The sequence below is a fragment of the Danio aesculapii genome, chromosome 3, assembly GCF_903798145.1.
Source record: "Danio aesculapii chromosome 3, fDanAes4.1, whole genome shotgun sequence".
NCBI classification, from domain to species: domain Eukaryota; kingdom Metazoa; phylum Chordata; class Actinopteri; order Cypriniformes; family Danionidae; genus Danio; species Danio aesculapii.
In genome coordinates this window covers 7566029-7593437 of record NC_079437.1, presented here as the reverse complement: position 1 = coordinate 7593437, position 27409 = coordinate 7566029, and the positions used below count along the sequence as shown (strand labels likewise).

At 40.7% G+C, this 27409-nt stretch overlaps 2 protein-coding genes across 6 annotated transcripts; one reads left to right on the top strand and one right to left on the bottom strand.

Moving 5' to 3' along the window:
- Positions 1-1045: 1045 nt before the first annotated feature.
- Positions 1046-25306, bottom strand: LOC130220772 (zinc finger protein 501-like). Of its 3 annotated transcripts, XR_008836227.1 has the most exons (5): positions 25188-25306; positions 24343-24496; positions 14408-14467; positions 10143-11576; positions 1046-1579 (listed from the first exon to the last, which is right to left on the bottom strand). XR_008836227.1 is itself a non-coding variant. In XM_056453011.1 (4 exons), the coding sequence occupies exons 2-4, from the start codon at positions 24395-24397 to the stop codon at positions 10198-10200; spliced, it is 1494 nt and encodes a 497-aa protein (XP_056308986.1). In that variant the 5' UTR covers positions 24398-24496; positions 25188-25305; the 3' UTR covers positions 9491-10197. The 3 variants fall into 3 exon arrangements, 2 of the variants coding, with proteins under 2 accessions (XP_056308986.1, XP_056308987.1); XM_056453011.1 differs by lacking the exon at positions 1046-1579 and having other exon boundaries at positions 9491-11576; positions 25188-25305; XM_056453012.1 differs by lacking the exons at positions 1046-1579; positions 14408-14467 and having other exon boundaries at positions 9491-11576; positions 25188-25303.
- Positions 1871-6699, top strand: LOC130220796 (uncharacterized). Of its 3 annotated transcripts, none has more exons than XM_056453037.1 (2): positions 1871-3071; positions 6263-6699. In XM_056453037.1, exon 1 carries the CDS (start codon positions 2172-2174, stop codon positions 3066-3068), a length of 897 nt encoding a protein of 298 aa, XP_056309012.1. In that variant the 5' UTR covers positions 1871-2171; the 3' UTR covers positions 3069-3071; positions 6263-6699. The 3 variants fall into 3 exon arrangements, with proteins under 3 accessions (XP_056309012.1, XP_056309011.1, XP_056309014.1); XM_056453036.1 differs by having other exon boundaries at positions 6255-6698; XM_056453039.1 differs by lacking the exon at positions 6263-6699 and having other exon boundaries at positions 1871-2878; positions 2981-3640.
- Positions 25307-27409: the final 2103 nt, after the last annotated feature.

Genomic DNA, 27409 nt, shown 5'->3' with positions numbered 1-27409 from the left:
CATAATATTTGCTTCAGGGGTCCTTCTAGATCTTGACTGTTTCTCTCCCAGACAGCTTGGGTGATCTGCATAGAGGTTGAAGTGTTGACAATATCCTGCTTGTGAGCCCCTCCATCAGGTTCAACGGATAAAGGCAATGTTACATGACCAGATTCAGGACCCAGTTGGGGTTGTTTTCCAACTGATACAACTGACTCTGCAGTCATTTTGACCTGGGGGGTTAGAGCAAACCAGAGTTGCTGCGCCCATATCTACAATTGCCACTGCAAAAAGTCAATTCCCAGAAGGCAACATTCTGAAATCTAAGCAGCCCAGTAAGATACATGTTGCAATGATTTTAGTTACTTACTTAGCGATGCACGCACCCATATGCACAATCCTTTTCCGACTTTAAACTATTTACAACAACCACTTAACTCAGGGGTCTCCAAGCTCGGTCCTGGAAGGCTTGCCTCCACACACCTGCCAGGAAGTTTCTAGTATATCTAGTGATAGCTTGATTAGTTGTATCAGGTGTGTTTGATTAGGGTTGGAGCTAAACTCTCCAGGACACCGGCCCTCCAGAACAGAGTTTGGACAGCCCTGACTTAACTATTTCAAGCAATTGTTCTTCCCGCTACACTTTCACTCACTCTGTGGTGGATTCTGGCATTGTCCTGTTCTTGTGAGATGGCAGGGGTGACTGAAAGAAACCAAATCATAGGGGGAATATTTTCAACAGACTTTGAACATCAGAAAAAAGTGGTTTGTTTTACAGACACAAAACCTTTGTGCCTTTGTATGTGAGAGAAGGGTTTTCTGTGTGTGCTGCTTTTCTCAGTGTGGATTTTCATGTGTTTCTTAAGCTGAAAATAATATTTGAAATATTTGAGACACTGATCACATGTGTACGGTTTCTCTCCAGTGTGAATCCTCTGGTGTGTATTCAGGTTTCCTAACTGACTGAATCTCTTATCGCAGTGTGAACACTTGTAGGGCTTCTCTCCTGTGTGAATCATTTCATGCAGTTTCAAGTCTCTTGCTGTAATAAATGTCTTCTTACACTCAAAGCACATATACTCTCTCACTCCAGTGTGGATCTTCTGATGTAGAATTACATGTGCCTGCGTTGTAAAACTCTTTCCACACTCTGAACATAAATAAGGCTTCTCCTTTGTATGACTTCTGAGGTGACGTTTCAGGTCTAAAGCCCTCAAAAATGTTGTCACATCGATCACATCTGTGTGTTTTCTCTCCAGTGTGGATCTTCATGTGATCATTAAAGGATGATGAGTGCCTGAAACTCTTCCCACACTGAGTGCACATGAATGTTTTCTCTCCAGTGTGGATCCTCATGTGTGGATTAAGGCGTGATAGTTTTGTGAAACTCTTCCCACACTGAGTGCATGTGAATGGTTTCTCTCCAGTGTGGATCTTCATGTGTTAAGACTCCTTTGGCTTGCCAGACTCTTTCCACACTGACTGCAGTTCAAATGACTCTTGTCTCTTTGCATTAAAGTATCTTCAGTCTGTAAATGAGGTGTTTTCCCAGCTTTTAGGAGTTCATCATCTTCACTCTCCTCATTCTCTTCAATAAGGTCTAAAATCAAAGTAAAAAAGATTCAGTTTTTAGTACAACCCCAAATCAGAAAGAGTTGTGACAGTATGGAAGACATGTATGATGCATATTACAGATTTCATAAATGATTTCCAAAGAATGGTAATTCACTCAGAGACCGTCCCTGCCAAAAACCAGCTCTTTTGAATTCCATGCAGTCACCATTATCCACCCCTTCCGCATAAATGTGGTTGTCATCTACCGCCCACCGGGTACATTAGGTCACTTCTTAGATGAACTGGTTGGTCTTCTCTCATCTTTTTCTGATACGAGTGACGTCACTGCTTCGCTGCGTTTGTTTGGAGTTCGCTGCGTTTGTTTGGAGTTTAGATTCGCAATTTACATTTTTATCTTAAAATACTTCCTCATTCACTAAATATTTATCTCTCCTACTTGGGGTGAACAATCCCCTAACACACTCATACAAACAAATCTACTTTTAAACGTTCTGTTTCTCGAGCATCCGCTTGGTGTTTGTAGCTTTAGCCTGCTAGCACCGCTGGTCAGCTAAAGCTACCAACCCCTTTCACACATTTATTTTCTCACTTTCTGGCTTTGCTCTTCACCTTGTACAATGTCGCTTGCGTGTCTGTCCTTGAGTGCAGGAGAGGCATCGATGGAGGCGCTGGAGCTGGAGCTGGAAGCGGTGGAGTCCCAGATTCGCTCGCTGGAGACGAAGCGAGAGGGCATCAGGGCTCTGCTCTTAACCCGTACTCGCTCGTCTGAGGTAAGTGTCCGATACAACGACAATCTCCCAGTTTCTTCAACCCCGCGTGTTTCTCTGTCCAGGCCCAGCGCACCGAGGACGCGGTGCACCCAGGCGTCGTTCACGCCGACTCCCGGCTACCACGGCCCCTGGGTGCAACCGCGTAAGGTGCTTGCCAGGTCCCGGGGCAGAACGTCTCCTCCTCCGGTGTTCGAGATCCCCACGGAGAACCGCTTCGCCCCTCTCCGCGAGACGGGTCGCGATGTTGCCATCATTGGCGACTCAATCGTCCGCCACGTCCGCTCCACTTCCTCCAAAGGTAACAAAGTACGCACTTTCTGCTTCCCTGGTGCCCGAGTTAAGAATATTTCTGCACAGATACCTACTATCCTGAGCGCTGCCGAGAGCCTCGGTGCCGCCGTCCTCCACGTGGGGACGAACGACACCGGGCTCCGGCAGACGGAGATCCTGAAGAAGGACTTCAGGAGCCTGATCGAGACGGTTCGACGCACTTCGCCCGCCACGCAGATCATCGTTTCTGGACCGCTTCCTACCTACCGCCGAGGAAATGAAAGGTTCAGTAGACTTTTTGCTCTGAATGAATGGCTATTAACATGGTGTGAAGAACAGAAATTGCTCTTTGCCAATAACTGGAATCTTTTCTGGGAGCGTCCTAGGCTTTTCCGCGCTGACGGGCTGCACCCCAGTCGAGCTGGAGCTGAACTCCTGTCGGACAACATCACCAGAATACTTCGCTCTATCTGACTAGTAAGTAAAAATTCACAAAACTCACAAATTAGCCACACAGACTCCTATTCGTCCCACAAAAATAACAGTAATGCATACCTAACTAACCACATAGAGACTGTGTCTGTTCCTCGTATTATTAGATCAAGAAACAAACGTACTGTGTGCTCCAAAATAATCTATTAAGAATTAAACCAGAAAAAACACGAAAAAGTGAAAATACAAATTTCATGAAGCTTGGTCTCCTAAACATCAGGTCACTAGCACCTAAAGCACTTATCATAAATGAAATAATAACAGATAACAATCTTAATGCACTCTGTCTCACTGAAACCTGGCTGAAACAAAATGACTATATTAGTTTAAATGAGGCAACTCCTCCAGGATTCTTATATAAACATGAGGCTCGTCAAACTGGTCGTGGTGGTGGAGTTGCGTCAATCTTTAGTGATATTCTTAATGTTAATCAGAGAAACGGACTTATGTTTAGCTCCTTTGAAGTACTAGCGCTTAATGTTGTCCTTCCAAACACTATGCAAAAACCTATGTTATCTCTCGCTCTAATCACCATATATAGACCTCCAGGACCCTATGTCAATTTTCTAAAAGAGTTTTCTGATTTTATCTCTGACTTACTAGTTAAAACTGATAAAATACTAATTGTAGGAGACTTTAACATCCACATAGATGACGCTAACGACACGTTAGGGCTCGCGTTTACGGACTTGCTGGTCTCACTAGGAATAAAGCAAAATGTTATTGGTCCAACTCATCGCCTAAAGCATACACTAGATCTAATTCTGTCTTATGGAATTGAGGTCACTGATGTAGACATTATACCACAAAGTGATGATATTACAGACCACTACCTCTTACTATATAAGCTGTGTTTACCTGAAATTAGCAGATCCGCTCCGATATATCGTCCTAGTAGAACTATTGTTCCATCCACTAAAGATGAATTTATAAATAACTTACCTGATCTTTCTCTACTTCGAAATGCACCCGCAAACGCAAATGACCTTGATGTAGTAACCAGCAGTATGGATGCCATCTTTACTAGCACTTTAAATACTGTGGCACCCATCAAACTAAAAAAGACTAGAGAGAATAAAACTACACCGTGGTATAATAGTCATACCCGCGCTCTCAAAACAGCAACCCGTGCCCTGGAACGTAAATGGAAAAAAACTAATTTAGAAGTCTTTAGAATTGCATACAAAGACAGTATGTCCAGCTATAGGAGGGCTTTAAAATCTGCCAGGGCTGAGCACCTCCGCAAACTGATAGAAAATAATCAAAACAATCCTAGATTCTTATTTAACACCATCGCTAAATTAACAAATAATCGGTCATCTTTGGAACAAAACGTTCCACCGCAAATTAGTAGTGATGACTTCATGAATTTTTTCAGTGATAAAATAGAAGGCTTTAGACAGAAAATAGGAGATATTAAACTTTCTGCACCGCCTTATACTTCAGATCCAGTAAACACGCCTCTGAATCTAAATAACCTACAGTGCTTTAAAATCATACAACAGGAAGAGCTAGACAAAATTATAAATAGCTCTAAATCAGCTACGTGTATATTGGACCCAATTCCAACAAAGTTACTGAAAGAATTGCTACCTGTTATAGGAGAACCTCTTCTTAACATTATCAACTCTTCTTTATCTTTAGGCCACGTTCCAAATCCCTACAAGTTAGCTGTTATTAAACCTATTATTAAGAAACCACAACTGGAACCCAGCAACTTAGCTAATTATAGGCCTATTTCAAACCTTCCATTTATATCTAAAATACTAGAAAAAGTTGTTTCTGCTCAATTATGCTCCTTTCTGCAGACCAACAATGTTTTTGAAGTGTTTCAGTCAGGTTTCAGAGCTCATCACAGTACAGAAACTGCATTAGTGAAAATAACCAACGATTTACTCTTAGCTGCTGACCAAGGGTGCATCTCGCTATTAGTTCTACTCGATCTTAGTGCGGCATTTGACACCATTGACCATGGTATCCTTATTAATCGCTTAAAGTCTACAGGTGTCCAAGGACATGCCCTACAATGGTTTAAGTCATACTTATCTGACCGTTACCAGTTTGTAAATATAAATGGACAGCCTTCACAAATCAGCCCAGTAAAATACGGGGTGCCTCAAGGATCAGTTTTAGGCCCTTTACTGTTTACAATATACATGCTACCCCTGGGAGACATTATTAGAAGACATGGGATCAGCTTTCACTGCTATGCAGATGATACTCAATTATATATTTCAACTAAACCTGACGAGACGTCTAATCTGTCCAAGCTAACTGAGTGTATTAAAGATGTTAAAGACTGGATGACCAACAATTATCTTCTCTTAAACTCAGACAAAACAGAATTATTACTTATTGGGCCTAAATCCTGTACACAGCAGATCTCACAACTCGATCTACAATTAGAGGGATACAAAGTTAGCGTTAGTTCTACTATAAAAGATCTGGGTGTCATATTAGACAGCAATTTAACTTTTAAAAATCATATTTCCCATGTCACAAAAACTGCTTTCTTTCATCTGAGAAATATAGCTAAGTTACGAAGTATGCTATCCATCTCAGATGCAGAAAAGCTAGTCCATGCTTTTATGACTTCTAGGCTGGACTACTGTAATGCTCTGTTTGCTGGCTGCCCAGCATCCTCTATTAACAAACTTCAATTAGTACAAAATGCAGCTGCCAGAGTTCTAACCAGGTCTAGAAAATTTGATCACATCACCCCAATTTTATCCTCCTTACACTGGCTGCCTGTTAAGTTTCGTATTGAATTTAAAATATTGCTTCTTACATATAAAGCTCTAAATAATCTAGCTCCTGCTTATCTAACCAATCTTCTGTCTCGCTACAATCCAACTCGCTCTTTAAGATCTCAAAACTCAGGACTTCTGGTAGTACCTCGAATAGCAAAGTCGAGTAAAGGAGGTCGAGCCTTCTCATTTATAGCTCCTAAACTCTGGAATAGCCTTCCTGATAACGTCCGAGGCTCAGACACACTCTCCCAATTCAAAACTAGATTAAAGACCTATCTGTTCAGTAAAGCATACACTTAGTGCACCACTTAGGGGGCTTCCACACAGGTTATGCATCTTGCTGATATACACTGTGAACATCAGCTACGCTAATTATTTTCTTTATTCTCCATTTCCACCTGGGGATACTCTTCCCGAGGCCCTCAGACTATGCAGAGTCACTGATTCGATCCAAGACCAACGACGAGATGATCCCAAGGTTTCCATATCCTGGACCTGGCCGAATCCTGAACAACTACTGCGATGGTCATGGAAGAGTGGAGAACATGAGACTGTTTCCTATGACGCTCCAGAGACAGACGAGTCTTCGCTGAGGCCAGCTTCCAGCCTCCGCCACTGAGACTGCAGCTCTGCACAAGACGTTTGGCCAGCGGAGAAATTAAAATGGTCGTGCCCAACTGAGCCTGGTTTCTCTCAAGGTTTTTTTTCTTCACTTCCGCCTTTAGTGAAGTTTTTTTTCCCTCTCCGCTGTCGCCACTGGCTTGCATGGTTCAGGATCTGTAGAGCCGCGCATCGTTGGATTTGCTCTTCAGTGTTTGGACTCTCAGTAGTGATTATTAAACCACACTGAACTGAGCTAAACTGAACTGAACTTAAACACTACAAACTTAACTACACTGTTCCTATTTACTGTGACCTTTTATGTGAAGCTGCTTTGACACAATCTACATTGTATAAGCGCTATACAAATAAAGGTGAATTGAATGACACTCCCTTGTTGGTGCTAGGTAACTTCAACATCCACATAGAAAGACCTCAAGCTGCTGACTTCCAGACTCTGCTTGCATCTTTCAACCTCAAAAGAGCACCTACTTCTGCTACTCACAAATCAGGTAATCAACTAGACCTTATTTACACTCAACATTGCCTCGCTGATCAAACACTAGTAACTCCACTACAAACATCGGATCATTTCCTTCTCTCTCTCAACATCCACATTACTCCTGAGCCGCCACACACTCCAACTCTAGTTGCCTTTCGCAGAAACCTACGCTCTCTCTCACCCACTAGACTATCCACCATTGTTTCTAACTCTCTTCCACCATCTTGCAAACTCTCTGCACTTGATACGAACAGTGCCACTGATACACTCTGCTCCACGCTAACATCATGCCTAGACAGACTATGCCCTATTACATCCAGACCAACCCGGGCCAGTCCTCCTGCACCCTGGCTCTCTGATGTTCTCCGTGAGCATCGCTCAAAACTTCGGGCTGCAGAGAGAATTTGGCGAAAAACTAAAAATCCTGAACAGCTCATAACATACCAAACTCTTCTCTCTTCTTTCTCGACTGAGGTTACTTCTGCAAAGCAGACATACTTCCGTCAGAAAGTCAACAGTGCCACCAATCCTCGCTTACTTTTTAAAACATTTTCCTCCCTCCTCTATCCTCCTCCTTTACCAGCATCCTCCACACTCACTACTGATGACTTTGCTACATACTTTTGCACCAAATCTGCAAAAATCAGTGCTCAATTTGCTGCACCTACAACAAACACGCAAGTTACACCACCAACACCACACACACTCACCTCTTTTTCCCAGCTCTCTGAGTCTGAGGTGTCCAATCTCGTGCTATCAAGCCATGCAACCACCTGTCCGCTTGATCCCATTCCCTCTCATATCTTGCAAGCTATTTCTCCTGCAGTCATACCAACACGGACTCACATAATTAACACATCTCTTGACTCTGGTCTATTCCCTACTTCATTTAAGCAGGCTAGGGTAACCCCACTGCTAAAGAAACCCAACCTGGATCAAACGCTACTTGAAAACTACCGACCGGTATCCCTGCTTCCATTCATGGCCAAGATTTTGGAGAAAGTAGTGTTCAATCAAGTCCTAGACTTTCTTACTCAAAACAACCTCATGGACAACAAGCAATCTGGCTTTAAGAAAGGCCACTCAACTGAGACTGCCCTGCTCTCGGTCGTGGAGGATCTCAGACTGGCTAAAGCAGACTCTAAATCATCTGTCCTCATCTTGCTGGATTTATCAGCTGCTTTTGACACTGTAAACCACCAGATCCTGCTATCTACGCTTGAGTCACTGGGCGTCGCAGGCACTGTTATTCAATGGTTCAGTTCCTACCTCTCGGACAGGTCATTCAGGGTGTCGTGGAGGGGAGAAGTGTCCAACCTACAGCATCTAAACACTGGGGTACCTCAGGGCTCTGTTCTTGGGCCACTTCTCTTCTCTATCTACACGGCATCTTTAGGAACAGTCATCCAGAAACATGGTTTTTCCTACCACTGCTATGCTGATGACACCCAGCTATACCTCTCTTTTCACCCTGACAATCCTTCGGTTCCAGCTCGCATTTCAGCCTGCCTGTCAGACATTTCACTCTGGATGAAAGATCATCATCTCCAGCTTAACCTCATGAAAACGGAAATGCTTGAAGTTTCTGCCAACCCGACTCTTCACCATAACTTTTCAATCCAGATGGATGGAGCAACCATCACTGTATCCAAAATGGTAAAAAGCCTTGGAGTAACAATTGATGACCAACTGAACTTCTCTGACCACATTTCTAGAACTGCTCGATCTTGCAGATTCGCACTCTACAACATCAGAAAGATCCGACCCTTCCTATCTGAACATACAGCTCAACTCATTGTTCAAGCTCTTGTCCTCTCCAAACTGGACTATTGCAACTCTCTGCTAGCCGGGCTACCAGCTAGTTCTATCAAACCTCTTCAGCTGCTTCAGAACGCAGCAGCACGAGTGGTCTTTGATGAACCCAAAAGAGCACATGTCACTCCGCTACTCACCCGTTTGCACTGGCTGCCAGTTGCTGCCCGCATCAAATTCAAAGCTCTGATGTTTGCTTACAAAGTGACCTTTAGCTTGGCTCCTTCATATCTGTTCTCACTTCTGCAGATATATGTGCCCTCCAGAAACTGTGAATGAACGTCGCCTCGTTGTTCCATCCCAAAGAGGGAAGAAATCACTTTACCAAACTCTCACATTCAATCTGCCCAGTTGGTGGAATGAACTCCCTAACTACATCAGAACAGCAGAGTCACTTGCTGTCTTCAAGAAACGACTAAAAACGCAACTGTTTAGTCTCCACTTTCCTTCCTAATCTGCAATTGCCTTTCTGGCTATACCACTAACTGTACTCTCGCTCTTAAAAAAAAAAACATTACTAATGCTTTGCTTCTTAGACTTTACACACCTGAAACTTGTCTATAGCACTTGTTCACTGCTGCTCTTATAGTTGTGTAAATTGCTTCCTTGTCCTCATTTGTAAGTTGCTTTGGATAAAAGCGTCTGCTAAATGACTAAATGTAAATGTAAATGTAGTAAGTAAGCAAGGAAAAGATGCAAAAGACAGAGGATCAAGCTAAATTGTTGTGTATTGCAGAATTCTTTAATATAAGAGATGTCGCAAATCGACCTGATGCTGAAAACTACACACAAAACTGGCATGAAATTAATCCTAGAGTGAGAGAGACGCACAAGATGGCGCCAGACGCGTATTTATAAATAAATTTAGAACACCGAGTAATTAATTTCAGGATGATTTACCTGAACATCTGTCACAGCTGATATCGAAATCTAAACTCATCTTAAGCAATTAACAAGCTATATAAATGTAAACATTGAATAAGCTTTAATATTGAAAATTTCAATCTGTCGATCAGTTGAAATAATTAAAATATCTATACATAGTAAACATGGTGAGAATCTTGAAACTCTGTTGATAATAGGAATGATATGATATATGATATACGAAACAAATACTCAAGACAAATGGAAAGACTTTCCACTCACACACCAGTTTATCTCTGATGTAAATCTAAAAATTGACATTGTGTGTAAAATTATACTGCGCAAAAGCAGAAAATGCAGAATAAGAAACAACGAGGTCACGAACTGAAAGAGGATAAACGTGAATCAAGAATGGAAATGAGTTAAGCATTACATTGTTCAAACCTGAATTCAGAGTTTCTCTAATAACAAACAAAATCAGTTTTTCTGCTCATATTTTAATGTTGTGTGTGATTATGGTCTTTTCACCTTCACTCCTGATTCAAAACAGCCTTACACACCAGAGAGTTCTTCTGCATTGATGTCATGTGTGCTGCTTTTCTCCTGTGTGGATATTCATGTGTTTCTTAAGCTGCACCGAGTGTGTGAAACTCTCCAGACACTGATCACAGGAGTATGGTTTCTCTCCAGTGTGAATCCTCTCATGTGTTTTCAGATGTTCTAACCGACCGAATCTCTTGTCGCAGTATGAACACTTGTAAGGTTTTTCTCCAGTGTGAATCCTCTGGTGCTGTTTCAGATGTTCGGCTTTAATAAAAGTCTTCTCACACTCAAAGCACATATACTCTTTTACACCAGCGTGGATCTTCTGATGTAGTCTTAAATAGGGCTGATGCGCAAAACTCTTACCACACTCAGAGCATGAATAAGGCTTCTCCTTTGTATGACTTATGAGATGGAGTTTCAGGTCTGAAGCCCTCAAAAATGTTTTGCCACATTGATCACATCTGTGGGTTTTCTCTCCAGTGTGGATCCTCATGTGAAGATTGAAGGAGGATGAGAGACTGAAACTCTTACCACACTCAGTGCATGTGAATGGTTTCTCTCCAGTGTGGATCCTCATGTGTTCATTAATAGCAGTTGAGTGTCTGAAACTCCTCCCACACTGAGTGCAAGTGAATGGTTTCTCTCCAGTGTGAATCCTCTGGTGCTGGTTCTTGGTTCCTAACTGATTAAATCTCTTGTCACAGTATGAACACTTATATGGTTTCTCTCCAGTGTGAATCCTCTCATGTGTTTTCAGATGTTCTAACTGACCGAATCTCTTATCGCAGTGTAAACACTTGTACGGTTTCTCTCCAGTGTGAATCCTCTCATGCTTTTTCAGAATTTCTAACCAACTGAATCTCTTATCACAGTGTGAACACTTGTACGGTTTCTCTCCAGTGTGGATCCTCTGGTGCCGTTTCAATTCTATAGCTGTGATAAAAGTCTTCACACACTCAAAGCACACATACTCTTTTACACCAGCGTGGATCTTCTGATGTCGTCTTAAATGTAACTGCTTTGTAAATCTCTTTCCACACTCAGAGCATGAATAAGGCTTCTCCTTTGTATGAACTCTGAGATGGACTTTCAGCCCTGACGCCCTCAAAAATGTTTTGCCACAATGATCGCATCTGTGGGTTTTCTCTCCAGTGTGGATCATCGTGTGTTCATTAAGGGATGATGAACGTCTGAAACTCTTCCCACAATGAATGCATGTGAATGGTTTCTCTCCAGTGTGGATCTTCATGTGTTCTTTAAGACTCTTTTTGCTTGCCAGACTCTTTCCACACTGACTGCAGGTCAAACGATTCTTGTCTCTTTGCATGAACAAATTATCTTCAGTCTGTAAATGTGGTATTTTTCCAGCTTTTAGGAGTTCATCATCTTCACTCTCCTTCATCTCTTCAATAAGGTCTAAAAATCGAAGTAAAAAAAAAGATTTAGTTTTTAGTACAACCCCAAATCAGAAAACATTGGGCCAGTACAGAAAACAGAATTTATTGTTTTCATTGCAGACAATATGAACACAAAATATGTCATGTTTTCTCTAGTCAACTTCATTTTTAAATATACCTCCTTTCCTGTCATTCAGACCTGAAACACATTCCAAAAAAAGTTGGGACAGGAGCAGTTTAGGGCTAGTAATCAGGTAAATTGGTTAAATAATGATGTGATTTGAAACAGGTGATTGCTGTTTTTGTACCAAGTCATAATTACATTCAAGAAAGGTCTAGTCCTTTAGAAGCAAAGATGGGTAGAGGATTGCCAGTTTGCCAACAAATACGTGAGAAAATTATTGAAATGTTTAAAAACAAATGTTCCTCAAAGAAAGAAGGGAAGACATTTGGATATTTCACCTTCAACAGTGCATAACATCATTAAAAGATTCAAGGAATCTGGAGGAATTTCAGAGTGTGAAGGAACAGGGCGCAAGCCTAAGCTGAACAACCGTGATCACTGATCCTTCAGGCGGCACTGCATCAAGAATCCTCATTCATTTTAAGCAATATCACCAAATGGGCTCAGGACTACTTTTGTCAAGTACCACAATACATAGTTACATCCACAAATGCCACATAAAACTGAACTGTGCCAAAAGGAATTTCTAGGTTAACAGTGTCCAGAATCCCTGTCGACTGCTCTAGGCTCAGAGGTGTCTGGGATGGACCAACAATCTATTCGAAATTCCAACTCCAAATGCAGTTCTTCACCAACCTCATCTTCGATACATTTCCAAGCATATTCCAGACCTAGAACCAGAAGCAGAGATACTTTTGCTACTAGGAAGAGATGTGATTAAAACACACAGAGTCAGGCAACAGGTTAATGGACCAAATAACGCCCCCTTTGCTCAACGTCTGGACCTGGGATGGGTATTAATAGGAGAGGTGTGCCTGGGTAATGTACACAAGCCGACAGTTAACACATTTAAAACCAGTGTGCTGGAAACTGGTCGTCACTCAATTTTTCAACCCTATACAAGCTTTAAGCAGGTCAAAGAGACGCAACAAAGCTGCAGTGTTTAAAAAAAGCAACTGAGAAGACACTTGGACAGACAGTGTATTGCAAAACCGAGCATGACAATAAACCTGCCCCTTCTGTGGAGGACACAACCTTCTTAAACATTATGGACACAAATGTCCAAACAGCTGGGTAGCTCCTCTACCATTCAGAGAACCATGCCAACGCTTGCCAAAAATAAGGAGCAAGCTACGAATCGATTCTCAAGCCTGCAACGAACCCTAAAGAGGAAACCTGAGATGCAACAGTATGTTAACAGTATGTTGAAAAATGTTTACAAACAGACATGCTGAGGTAGCACCGCTACTGAAAGAAGGGGATGAGTGCTGGTATCTTCCCACATGCACCGTGATATCGAATTGAACTGAATCGATGGCATGATAATCGTAACCGAACCAAACCATAAGACCAGTGTAGGTTCACAGCTCTATCTACCACTGCCAGAAACCCAATCAGATCAGAGTGGTTTTCGATTCCAGTGCTTGTTACTCTGGTCTCTCTCTCTCAGTGATGTGCTCCTCACTGGCCCTGACCTCAATTACTCCCTTATTGGTGTCCTGCTACATTTTGGAAGAGAAGGTTGCAATCCTAGTTGACATTCAGCAAATATATAATTGTTTTTTGGTACATGATGACCACTGCGACTTTCTCTATTTCCTATGGTACAGGGACAATTATGTCAACAAGGAAATTGAGTATTGAATGAACGCCCATGTCTTCGGCAATCGGCCATCTCCTGCAATGGCAATTCACAGGCTATGGAGAGTCATCAGGGAAGGTGCAAAGGATCATAGTGCAAATACCATAAAGTTTGTGGAAAAACATTTCTACGTCGATGATGGATTGGTATTTATACCATCTAAAATGAAGGCTATTGATTTGCGCCAACAAACACAGGCTTCATTAGCTGAGCCAAACCTACATTTGCACAATGTGTTTCAAACTCTCAGTTGGTTATGGAAGCTTTTCCTCCTGAAGACTGTGCTCCAGTGATTAAGGACTTAGATCTTAATGGAGAAACTTCTCCCACACAACGGAGTATAGGTCTGTTATGGGAGATCTCAATGGACACATTCACCTACTCCACATCCATTACCAAACCATTCACCCGTCGTGGAGTTCTCTCCACTGCCAACAGTGTTTTCGACCCTTTGGGTCTATTGGCACCTGTCACAATCCAGGGAAGAGCCATTCCCAGAGAACTTACCTCTGAAAGTGCAGACTGGGACACATTCCTTCCGGAGGTCAAACTAAACAACTGGGTGGCCTGAAGAGATTCTCTTCAAGAGCTAGAAAAGCTTCACATTTCATGTACATACACTGAAACTTCACTAACTGAAGCAGTGCATACAGAATTGCGTGTGTTCACCAATGCATCAACCAAAGCCATAGGTACTGTGGCATACCTGAAAGCGCTTCAGAAACATGGGCAAGTTGAAAAGGGATTTGTTATGGGTAAGGCGAAACTAGCACCCCTGTCCAAACCTACAATTCCCAGGCTTGAGCTGTGTGCTGCTTTCTTAGCAGTTGAGATGGCAGATCTCATTAAGGATGAGCTAGATCTGGAATTAAATCACAAAGTTCTTTACGAACAGCAAGGTGGTCTTTGGCTACATTTACAATTCACAATAGAGTCCAATGCATCCGCCAGTCCTCAAGACCTGAGCAATGGCACTATGTACGTATCGAAGAAAATCCCACAGATCAAGCGTCACAATCCTTACCGTCATCATGCCTGGCACAGACTTCCTGGTTCACCGGTCCCTTTTTCCTTCGACAGCCACCTGCAGAAAAAAACAAAAACGAGCAAGATGTTTAAACTAATTAAACCTCTGAGAGTGATACAGAAATTCATCCTCAAATACAAATATGTGCAACTTACCTGAAGGAAGCAGGACTTATTCTACACCTTCACCTCTTTAGTAAGATGAATAGCACTTCTAGTTCACATTGCAAAATCCTTCAAGCACTCAAACTAAAACAGCAAATGCAAAGGTTGGCACATAAGCGACTTACCACGTACTCCAGATGAGATGGACCAAGCAAGGAATGTTGTACTTAAAGCAACACAAAAGGCTGCATTTGCAAAAGAACTGTTGGCACTGCAAGCTGACCAACCCATATCCAAAAACAGCCACCTGCTCAAACTCAGTCCAATCATGGAGGGCTATTTCATTTGTGTTGAAGGAAGATTAAAGCACTCTGAGTTTGCAACTGCTGAAGACAACCCGATAATTCTCCTTAAAAGATAGCCACACATCTTTGCTGCTCATTTGACATCATCATGAGCAAGTAAAACATCAAGGCTATCATCTGACAGAGGGAGCAATTAAGGCAGCAGGACTGTGGATCTTGGGAGGCAAGTCGCTAATAAATTCAGTACTCAAATGTATAACCTGTCGCAAGCTCCGTGGAAAGTTTGAAGAGCAGCACATGGCGGACCTGCCTTCTGAATATCTCAAAATCTGCCCTCCCTTTACATATGTGGGGGCTTGATGTATTTGGACCCTGATCTGTCACTATCAGACACACCAGAGGAGAACAGGCTGAGAGCAAAAGGTGGGCCATCATGTTTGGCTGTGCAAGCTCGAGAGCTGAGCACATCGAGGTCATTGAATCTATGGATACATCAAGTTGCATAAATGCTCTCAGGCGGTTCGTTGCATTAATAGGCCCTGCAAAACAGCTCGGCTCCAATTGCAATACCATTTTCATTAGGGCATGCAAGGAACTTGGAATGGACAAGATGGTGCAAAGGTACCACAGTTAGCAAGGATGCAGCTGGGAATTCAATCCAGCTCACAGCTCTCACATGGGAGGCTTATGGGAGTGCCTGGTTGGCATTGCAAGAAGAATTTTAGATTCAATGTTTCCGCAGCTAAAAGCTCGTTTAAACCATGAAGTTCTTTGCACACTACTAGAAGAAGTTACTGCTACTATTAATGCATTGCCACTCTTACCTGTCTCAGCAGACCCGCAACAACCATTCATACTTTTACCATCAGTGCTCCTTACACAGAAGACAGGAGTTCCACCTCCCCCTGAAGATTTCTCTGACAAGGACCTGTATACAAAGCAATTTAGACAAGTTCAGGCGCTTGCAAACCAGTTGTGGACACGCTGGAGCCGTGAATACTTACCTTGCTTGCAACGCAGAGAGAAATGGACAGAACCTCGCAGAAACCTTCAAATGGGAGATCTAGTTCTGCTCAGGGATAAGCAGATAGCCCATAACTGTTGGCCCATGGCCAGAGTCTCTGCTGTATTCCCAGGAAAGGATGGATATGTAAGAAAGGTTGAGATTCCAACAACTGACAAGGGAATATAAAAACCTTTCTAAGGCATATTTCAGAAGTTGTTTTGCTTCTACCCAAAAACTGATCTGGAAATTAGGGTATAGCCCAGAAGTTCATAGTGACATTACATAGGTCAGGCGGGGAGTGTGCTGCCCTTTAAGAAGTTTCACTTTAATACATCTTTAAATATTTTTATGCATATTCCTTTCGTTAAAATGTGAAATTCATAATTTAATTGATCTACTTCATGTGTAAAAAGGAATCCTTTTTTTGTTATAAGATACTTCCTGTTTAGTCACTTTCTGTTAGTGCTCCTGGCTCTGTGTGAAAACCATGTCAGACATAGTCTAGACCAGTGGTTCTCAAACTCTTAAGCCAGCGACCCCCAATGTAAGATAGTCAATAACTCGCGACCCCCCACTGCCAAAGCATATACAAACAATAAAAATTGTTTTTTTTAAGCTGTTCACAATATTTTAACTATATTTACTATACATTACAGGGCTCGAAATTAACACTTTTGCTTGGTAGTACTGGTGCTCCTAACTTTAAACATTTAGGCGCACCAGACAAAATTTAGTGGCACCCACCAATTATCGCACCGTTACTACAAGATTATAAACAGATTTATTGCATTTGAAATCAACACTAATCAAAACTAACAAGCAAAAAATAAATATATATGCATGCGTGAGGAAAATATGTCTCAATGAAATCCTGTTATCACAAGAAAATACATTTTATAACAATTGAGTGACCAAAAGATATCACTGACGGACCGCTCACCGGCCCTGCACACACTGCTTGACATGAATTCATGAATGAATCTGTTAACGATAATGGTGCTGTGTTCTCACGCCTGGTGTCTGATATTGCACAGATGCTTTTGACATATACCTTATTATTTGCATACGTCATTTTAAAAGCAATATCGCTCTTTTCATGAGCTGCAATATTAGTTTAATCTTAGTCAGTGCAAGCCCTTTTGCGATGGTGTACCTGGTGTTAAATTTCACATATAACCTTAACATTATCTGGCGATTAAATAAAGGATTAAACAGAACCCATCGTGCTTAAAATGTGTAGATGTGGCAAACAGTTACCTGAAAATTCCATCCCAGACTTTACAGTGAATGCTTTAGTTATTATCATAGCGGACTTGAAGCCAATGAAAGTCTTTTATCCACTCTTCGAAAAATGTAGATGGTGGATTAACATTCACAACATAATCAGTAATCAGATGTGCTATTATTTGTAGCTTGTTTCTAAAACTAAATCTGTCTGTGTTGTTTTCATTCTCATCTGCAGCGCTTTACATTTTCGCGGTTGTAGCTCCTGTCATCTGAAGACAGGAGGCGTTGACTGAATGATTGACAGCGGATTTTAACCAGTCATTCGTGTTCAGTTCTTAAAGCAGTGGGCCACTAAGAAGAGCGCGAAGGCGGGGCAATTGTTGAAGGCTTTGTTTACTGTGGCAAGTTGTCATGACAAGATTTAAAATGTTCCTGAGCGCTGCGTTTCAAGTGCAAAGATGCATTCTGCCATTCTTTTAAAAAATCTGAAAATATTAGCTTTCACTTGTAATACTGAAAAATATTTATTATAATCACTGAAAATTTCACAATTTTTAAATAACTCTCGCGACCGCTTGAAATTATTCTGCGACCCCCGCAGGGGTCGCGACCCCCAGTTTGAGAACCACTGGTCTAGACAATCAAAACCATCCACTTAAAATCATCATAGAGGCAATGCCGTAAGTTTGTGTTTTGTACATAAGACATGTTTAAGACATTGGGCCCTATCATACACTCGGCGCAATGCGACGCAAGGCTTCAGCTTGGTACAAGAGTTGTTTTGACGTTTTGCAGCACCCTGTTTAAATTAGATTAGATTCAACTTTATTGTCATTACACATGTACAAGTGCAATGCAACGAAATGCAGTTTAGGTCTAACCAGCAGTGCAATAGCAGCAAGTGCAGGATACAGGTATAAGTTATAAAGTGCAGTTATAGAAAAACTATGGTGATATTTACAGATGGATGTACTATGAACATTATATACAGGTTGTATTAGCTATGAACGGAGATTTACAATGAATATATGTACAGGTTGCTATTAATAATCAAGTGTGCAGATAGATAAACAATTACAAATGTATGTGTATATGTACAGTGGGTGTGTACATAATTACAAACGTCCATGTGCAGTGGGTATGTACAGTTCAAATAAGTGAATCAGTGCAATGTAGTGCAATTAATATGTGAAAATTTTAAATGTGCAAATGTTAAATAGTGCAGTGATTGTGAGGAGTATAAGTTAGAGGAGTGTGGGGGGTGTATTGGGGTGGCAAAAGAGTCAGTGAGGGGCAGAGTTCAAAGGGGAGACAGCTCCAGGGAAAAAGCTGTTCCTCAGTCTGCTGTTTTTTGTCTGGGGGAGCCTGAAGCGCCTGCCGGAAGGCAGGAGAGAAAACAGTCTGTGAGCAGGGTGAGAGGTGTCCCTAAAAATACTGTGTGCTCTGCGCAGACAGCGTTTCTTTTAGATGTCCTCAATGGCTGGCAGTGTGGCCCCTGTGATGCGTTGGGCAGTTTTCACCACCCGCTGCAGTGCCTTACGCTCAGCAACAGAGCAGCTTCCATACCAGACTGTGACGCAGTTGGTCAGGATGCTTTCTATTGTGCAGCGGTAGAAGTTCACCAAGACGGCTGATGAAAGCTGGTTCTTCTTAAGTTGCCTTAAGAAAAATAGGCGCAGGTGAGCCTTCTTGACCGGGCTGGAGGTGTTGGTGGTCCAGGAAAGGTCCTTTGAGATGTGGGTCCCCAGGAACTTGAAGGATGAGACAGGCTCAATAGCCATCCCATTAATGTGGATAGGATCATGTGAGCCTGTTCGTCCCTTCCTGAAGTCCACAATGAGCTCCTTGGTCTTGTTGGTGTTAAGGAGCAGATTATTGTGGGTGCACCAGGTGGCCAGATGCTGTATCTCCTCCCTGTAGGCAGTCTCATCATTATTGCTGATTAGACCAATCACTGTGGTGTCATCTGCAAATTTGATGATGGTGTTGGATCTGTTCACCAGCCTATAGTCGATGGTAAAAAGGGAGTAGAGGAAGGGGCTCAGCACACAGCCCTGTGGTACACCAGTGTTGAGTGTGAAGGTGGTGGAGCAGATGTGGCCTGATCAGAAAGTCCATAACCCAGTTGCAGAGAGACGCGTTGATATCCAGGTCTCTAAGTTTGATCATTAGTTTAGAGGGTATGACAGTGTTGAATGCTGAGCTGAAGTCAACAAACAGCATTTGTGCATAAGTGTTTTTATTGTCCAGGTGTGTGAGGACAGAGTGCAGTGCTATGGAGACGGCATCTTCTGTGCTCCTGTTGCCACGCTAGGCAAACTGATGTGGGTCCAGTGTGGATGGCAGAGAGTCTTTCAGATGTGCCAGGACCAACCGCTCGAAGCACTTCATGATGATGGGTGTGAGTGCTACAGGGCGGTAGTCATTCAGACATGTTGGGCTGGAGTGTTTGGGCACTGGCACAATAGAGGTGGTTTTAAAGCATGTTGGCACAGCTGCTAGGTTAAGCGACAGGTTGAAGATGTCTGTGAATACCCCAGCGAGCTGTTCTGCACATGCTTTGAGGACACACCCAGGAATACCGTCTGGTTCAGCGCATTAGTTCTGCGCCTCGCTTACACATTGCTTAATACACACAGTGGTACAGCATAGGGCTGGGTATCGAGTTTGATACTTTTTAAGCACCGACCGAACCGTCTCGATACTTCTGAGTATCGAAAAAATCATTTTCGTTCGGTACCAAATTTCGATACCCTATGGTATAATCTTGTCAACGTCAGTGAGCACCACTTGGAGAAAACCTGTATCCTTAACGTGCCCGGATCAAATGCTGGTGATTGGCTGCACTGCTGCGAGGCTGTCTTGAAAATCAGCAGTTTACGCCGGTTATGCCCACTCGCACAGAGCTTGTCAAATTGTCAAACAGACATACAAAATCAGTTAACTTTTAGCACTTCTTGCTTGTGTACCGTAAAAGTTTAAGGCCCTGTTTACACTGCAGATAAATGTGACCCAATTCTGATTTTTTGTTCATATGTGACAGATCGGATCTGTATGATGACCGTGTAAACAGAAAAAAATGCATGCATTCGGATATTCAGCTATTGGTTTCAGGTGTGGAAATAAATCAGATATAAATCGGATATGTGACAATGCGACTGTCATGTAAACAGGCAGATCGGATTTATTGAGGCATTCTGTTCTGATCATCATTAAACTTGTGACAATGTGGTGCTTCTCCGCGGTTTAATGATGTAGAAGAAAGAGTGTATGTGGAGATTCCGACGCGGTAAACAACAACAGAGGAAACATGGAGGAAAGTGATCAGTTGCCACAATTTGCTCCCACCAGACCTGAGATCTCTCTCACACATTTCTCTGAATGATGGAGGATATCATACAGCATATAAACCATAAGCGAAAGCTGCGATGACGGCCCTTTCCCACCTCCTCCGCCTCAAAATCATTTTAAAGTTGGGCGAACTTCGTGTTGTAACTTTTGCTTTTTGTTGCTAATAACACACTCACTGCGGGCTACACAGAACAACTTTATTCTCTCCTACAACACCAGTGCGCACACATGCAAAGGCTACAAAGGCTATACACACACACACACACACACACACATCAGGGCCATACCATTACGTAAACTGCGTGGGGGTAAATCTGGACTGAACCATTCACTGCTTATATTACGCTTCACAGAGCTATAAACAAGACAGTTTCTTCCATCGTGGCTAGTGTGGCACAGATGCTAGAACTCACGTTTATGCATGCATCGTAAATCACAATTAAAAGAACAGACAAAAAATCTGATATAGGCAGTATCATATGTATACAGAATTGGGCATCAAGACCTGACAGTTTAAATGGAGCTTAAGTTTGTGCAGGGTAAATTTATTAATCCTTTTTGGACCTAACGTACGCTGTGTAACGTTATGTACTGTTTCGATGGCTTTAAATACCTGGCTAAGTTGATACTAAAATACTTTAAGGTTAACAGTAAATGATGAAGTTTACCTCACATTAAACTTATCTTATATAAATGTCCTTATCCTTGGCTGCATTAACAGTTTAGCTTTCATGTTTTCTTCACATTAATGTTATAGTCTCTGCTCCTGCTGACCCTGGAATTAGGAGACCATCAAGTGATAATCCATTTACACTGGCAAAAACAGTACAAATGAACAAAGAAAGGAAAGATGAATGCTACAGGGCCGTTACACATTTTATTGTTAAAGGTTTGCTGCCTTTTTCTACTGTGGAGAAAGATTAGATTTACTGGATATGCATTTTTCAATGCCTAGAAAGGAACCAAGAAGATAGTTAAAATAGGTCCATGCGATATAAGTGGTTCAATCATAATTATATGAAGCTGCGAGAATACTTCTGTGCGTAAAGTAAACAAAAATAACTTTATTCAATGATTTATTCATGGGAGGATCAGAAAGCTCTTGGATTAAATCCAAAATATCTTCATTTGTAGATAATTAATGACAGAATTTCAATTTGTGGGTGAACTAAACCTTTAAGCAGCAGTAAGCCTCATAAATACTTAAAATCGATTGACTTAAAACTGCTTGAACTTTATTAAAATGGTTTGCACTAATATATTGTGTTAACTACACTTTGTTCAGTTTGTGCTTTTGTTCCTTTGTTTACTGGTCTTAGAGATACGCCTGCTGTGAAAAGGGTCACGAACATCCTGAAAAAATAATCTGGTTAAAATATATTTCTTTAAATAAAAGTATCGAAAAAAGTATCGTTCGGAACCGGTATCGAATTCAGGGTATCGTATCGAAAATTTTGGAACGATACCCAGCCCTAGTACAGCAATACGCAAATATCTTTAAAAATGAAAAAGAATTAAAGGATTAAAATATTACAAATATTATTATTTTCTACATAAACATGATACATACATTTCTACATAAATTATGCGACACGTTTCCCTATCCACGAGAATGAAAGTGAAAGTAAAGAATGAGAAGGCTCATCTCTCATTCTCGCGCTGTGGATGCTCTGTTTAACTGTTTTCTCTCTAGGGAAGCATTCAATTTTTCCACTTACAAAGTTCATCATGTAAATAGCAAATGCACTATGGCACAACGCAACTGACTTGTAAAGGGAATGGGAGATGAGACTCTGATTGGTTTATTCTCAAAACACACCTATAACTCAAGAGAATAAGCTCAACCCTGTTAGACTATGCAATGGGACACAAAGCGGATTTTTCCATCCTTAAAATAGCAACAGTGGATTCTGACACGCTCTTAAGGCTTTCGCGCCCAGCGCTTTGCACCTGGATCGTCAAAATAGAGCGACAAGAATTAATAAAAATGTGCAGTATGGTTAGTGCAAACATCCACAGGACCAATCTTATCTGTGTTTGTATCATAAGAAGATAATGGCTGTATCAATGGTCCCAAACAAAAACATTATTGATTTTATAATAATATTGTACATATTATCTTTAAGATGTCAACTATTAATACATAAACCCAATATTAACCTTTTTGTGTGGTCAGAGTAAACATGTTGATGGCAACAATAGTGACTGGACGATGCTGTGCATTTAGCTATACATCTACATTGAGGTTTCACAAAAATGTAGCTTAGTTACCAAAGTTAATATTGTAGTACATTAAAAGTTTGCATGTTAGAAATAATTTACAATATATGTTTTAATACTCATTCCATCAAAAGTTCTGATTCAATGCTTTCTCAAAAATATTGCTGGGGTGCAAGACGGAACATTCTATTCTGTCAAAATCTATAAGTTAAGTGAGAGAGACAGAGAAACAAGGACTTAATAAGGTATAACTTAACCTCTTGATAGATATTCAAACTTGAACCCTGTTTTTCATATAACAGGCAAAAGACAAACAAAGCATTAAAGGGCACCTATGGTGAAAAATCTACTTTTCAAGCTGTTTGGACAGACATGTGTGTAAGTAGAGTGTATAGACCATCATATTGGGGTGATATAAACACACACAGTCCTTTTTTTTTCAATTTAACAACATAAAAACGGTGGACCAATTAGAGCGGTTTTTAGATCGACCACAACTTGACGTAGGAGTGGAGTAGCTGGTTTCTCAGGTGTGATTCTAAGATCTAGTAAGAAGTACTCGAAATAATTTGGGACGGTTGTCAGCTCGTTTTGCATCCTCTGAACTGCCTCTGTGTGTATGTGTGAATGTGTGTTTGCATTTGTGTGTGTGTGTGTGTGTGTGTGTTAATTAAGTAGTTAGTTTCACGTATCGTAGTGTAGCTCAATAAATCTTTGTTACATATTTAGTAAGAACTGTGTTCTTGTTTATGTGCTCATAAGTCATTGCCTCCAGCAGTAGATCTTGTTACCTTGCTAAAAGTTAACCCAATACTGTGTTATGTTATTATCGTTAGCCATGGAAATAACAGACAAGATTGGTAAGATACGATGTCTTCTATTTGCTGGACAAATGGTTGATAAAGTGTGAAGCTTTTAATCTGATTCAGTCTGACTCAACTGAATCAAATCAAGTGATTTGAATATTCAAGATTCGATTCCTTGAAATGAGCTAATAAATCCCTGATCAATCTTTTAACGCAAGTTAATACCAAACAATTCTTAACTGATCCAACTTTTTATGAAATGTGTTGCAAGAACCAAAATTAATATACAGTTGCAGTCGGAATTATTAGCCCCCCTTTGAATTTTTTTGTCTTTTTTCAACATTTCCCAAATAATGTTAATAATTCTGACTTCAACTGTACACGTTTATTAAAAATAAAACCATGAGGAACACATTAAATCCTGTTTGCTGTATTGTCTGCAATGTAATACAAGTCAAAGTAAATGTAGAAACCGCTTCTTTCTCTCTTTATTTGTGTTTCCCATACTGCCCCACTTGATCTGATTTGGGGTTGTAAGTCATCAACAATCAGAGCAAAGTGTGAAGTGAAAAGACTCCATTTTTATCCATTTCTTTTGTAGGTCTGCAGCATAAATGAAGATACAGCACTTTTACATGTCCCATTTAAACAAACTTATAGATGTAAAATAAATGAGCTCAGATCAAATTTACTTCAGCCTCATGATAATAAATGTTTAATAAAGATGAAAATAAAAGACAACTGAGTGTCCATCTCTGTTTTACCCTGAGAATATAAAGTGAATTTATACTTCTCCTTTTATTGAAAATCTTTAACTCTTTTGCCTATAGTGCAGACGATACATCAGATGAACTGTTCAAAGCTTTTTCTCTGTGTTTTTCTTCAGGCTCATTAATCAGGAATAAACACAAACCTGTTTGTTCTTCAGTGTCTTCATCTGTAATTCTGCAGGGTTCTGGATCACTCATCTTCCCACTGTCCTTCAATAAACTCAGATTTGACTTCTGTCTGAAGGTCTGATGCTCGTCCTCACTTGTAGACTGATGGGAATATTGCAGTATTTATAGCTGAAATGAAGGAGGAGGAGCTTCACTAACAGAGAAACAGATCTGCCAAGACTGATGTAGTGTAGCGTGTGTAAAACAAAGACAGCGGACTATTGATGTCTAATAAAACCAATAGAAAACAGAAGAGATGAGCACATTCTACATCAACATTATAGATATGAGCATTCACACTTAAAGAGCTTTTGGAGACAAATTAATGTGTCCAGGACCCAAACATCAGTATACATTTATACAGAGACCACAGCTTTCATGTGTTACACATGATCACACTCCATGAGTTTAGCTAGCAGTTCGCACCTGTGTGAGCTTGTGTTGAGGTAAAGTTGCTTTTATATCGGCACTTTCAGACGTTCCTCTTAATAATATCATTTCAGAAAAGGTTTATTTGCACATTCTGATCAGCCAAATCATGTTAGCAGTCAAAGACTGTCAAAGTACAACATTGTAAATAAAGCTAATGCTGTTTATGTGTCTTACAGGCGATTTCAGACCGAATATTCAGAGTAAACAAGATGAGCCCGTTAAAATGAGCTGTGTGAATATAAAAGCAGCTTTAGCTCAATGTGTGCTGTTTCTCTGCCCTCTAACACAGTATACAGAATAATAATGAGTGCATGTAGAGCTCACACAGGAAATAAACAGCATTATTAAACATGTTATAACTCCTGGAACATTAGTCAGCTTAACTCACGCTCAGTCTCCAGTAGTGTGCTCTGAATTCCTCTTCCCCAAGTTGACATAAAACGATAATCTTCCTCTCCTTATCAGTTTTATTCACTATATCTCTCTCTCTGAGTCCTGTTTCACGCTGCGCTCTTCTTCTTCTTCTTCTTCTTTGGATTTTAATGGGGGTTGGTAGCCGACCTATTGGTGCATTACCGCCACCGACTGGAGGATGGAACTGGAGGTTATGCTGACTGAAAAAGGAAAATAAAGTTATATTCTTAGATTATACAGTCTATATTATTTGTCTAACTGGCTTTCTTGTACAAGTTTAATATCATCATAATAATGGGGTATCGTTCAGTATTATATTTACAGTGGAATACTACATGGTCTGTTGTTTCTTGTTGATTTCAGTGCAGACATTCCCCACTTGGATGTTACACTGCTCTCTGTATCAGACATTATTGTTTTAAACTGAATACAAGAATAACAACATCACTGCATTTAGGAAAAATACAATAACAAAAAATAAATAAATAAATAACTTTACAAAGCCTCAATCATTAAGAAAAAAGATTATCATGAGCTTTAAGAAACTTATTATTAATAAGCTTAAGAGATTCAATATTGTAAAAAATTTCAGCAAGGAAGGTATTTAATATAGGTGTTGTTTTTAGGAACGTATTTTTGTGTATAAATATTTACAGTGTAACACAAAAAAATTAGCAATAAGATCGAGAGCATGATCATTACCCAAGAAATACAGAAATATATCTTTTATATGACCAAAAAAAGTCAGCAGGCTAACAGTCTACCACATACTCTGTAGAAATTCTGTGAATTAAATTGCACAACCTAAAAGAAACAATGCTAATCAAAAGGAGAAGAGTTGGCTCACTATAAAACAAAACTGATTGGTTTTATTTTAATTAATATTTTCACATTTATGAGGAAAAAGTGTCGTTATTAACGTGACACCTCTTTGTTATGGATGTGACAGATGTGAAATTGTCACTTGTATGATTTTGGTAAATCAAATATAACAGTGTGAAAACATTGACATGCATTGAGTATTTCTAAATGACTGTAAAATACTTGCTCACATAAAAAACCCAGAAACGGTTTCCGTATTTTGGTGAAAACACTCCTTTTCATGGCAAGGTGGTTAACATTTGCACAGAATTGCTCACATAATCAAAGATATTTGAACAAATAATATGATTTCTACAAATAAAATATGAGCACACATTTATTTGCACCACATAAACACAACCAAGCCTTAAAAACACACTCTGGACCACCCCTTTAGATTATACAGAAATTGTAATAGAATTGTAAACACTGGACACACAATAGGTGTTTGTTGTTGTTTACCTGAGTTTGTTGACTCCAACAAAATGAGCTTAATGGGGGCATTTACACCTGATTTATAGATCAGCATAATGAACGAGCTGAAACATGAACCATTGACATGAAATCACATTATAAGCGCCAGTAATTTTAACCTGCAGGGGTAAATATATATATATAACTGAAGTAAAACAGCAGTAAAACAGCAGTAAATAGAAAGTTAGCTGTAGTAAAGTTAAGTGCGACTGGAATATTTCAAATAATATAGTATAAACAGTTCGACTCGGTATAATCTGCAGTACATTGAAGTGCAGCAGGAGTAAAAGAAGTAAACTGCACTTCTGTTCTGAGGGATAAGTTCTTCATCATCTTCCAAACAATATTTTGAAGGTTTTGTTTTCTAAGTCATCTTATAAATATAATTTGCATAGTTTCCCTACTGAAAAATCCAGCTTAAACCAGCCCAGGCTGGTTGGCTGGTTTTAGAGGGGTTTTGGCCATTTCCAGGCTGGTTTCCAGCCAGTTCCAGCCTGGTCTTAGCTGGTCAGGCAGGAAAATGACCAGCTAAAACCAGCTTGATCAGCCAAAACCAACTATGTCCAGCTTAAACCAGGCTGGTCAAGCTGGTTTTAGCTGGATTTTGCTGGTCATTTTCCAGCTTGACCAGCTAAGACCAGGCTGGAAATGGCTGGAAACCAGCCTGGAAATGGCCAAAACCCCTCTAAAACCAGCCTGGTCAACCAGCTAAAACCAGCCAACCAGCCTAGGCTGGTTTAAGCTGGATTTTTCAGCAGGGTGTGCAAAAGCAGATAACTCCGTTTTTAATGTTGTGTACGTTAATAAGTAGAGATTTAATATTGTGTGCAGGAGTTCAATGGCAGAAACAAGATTTCTGAA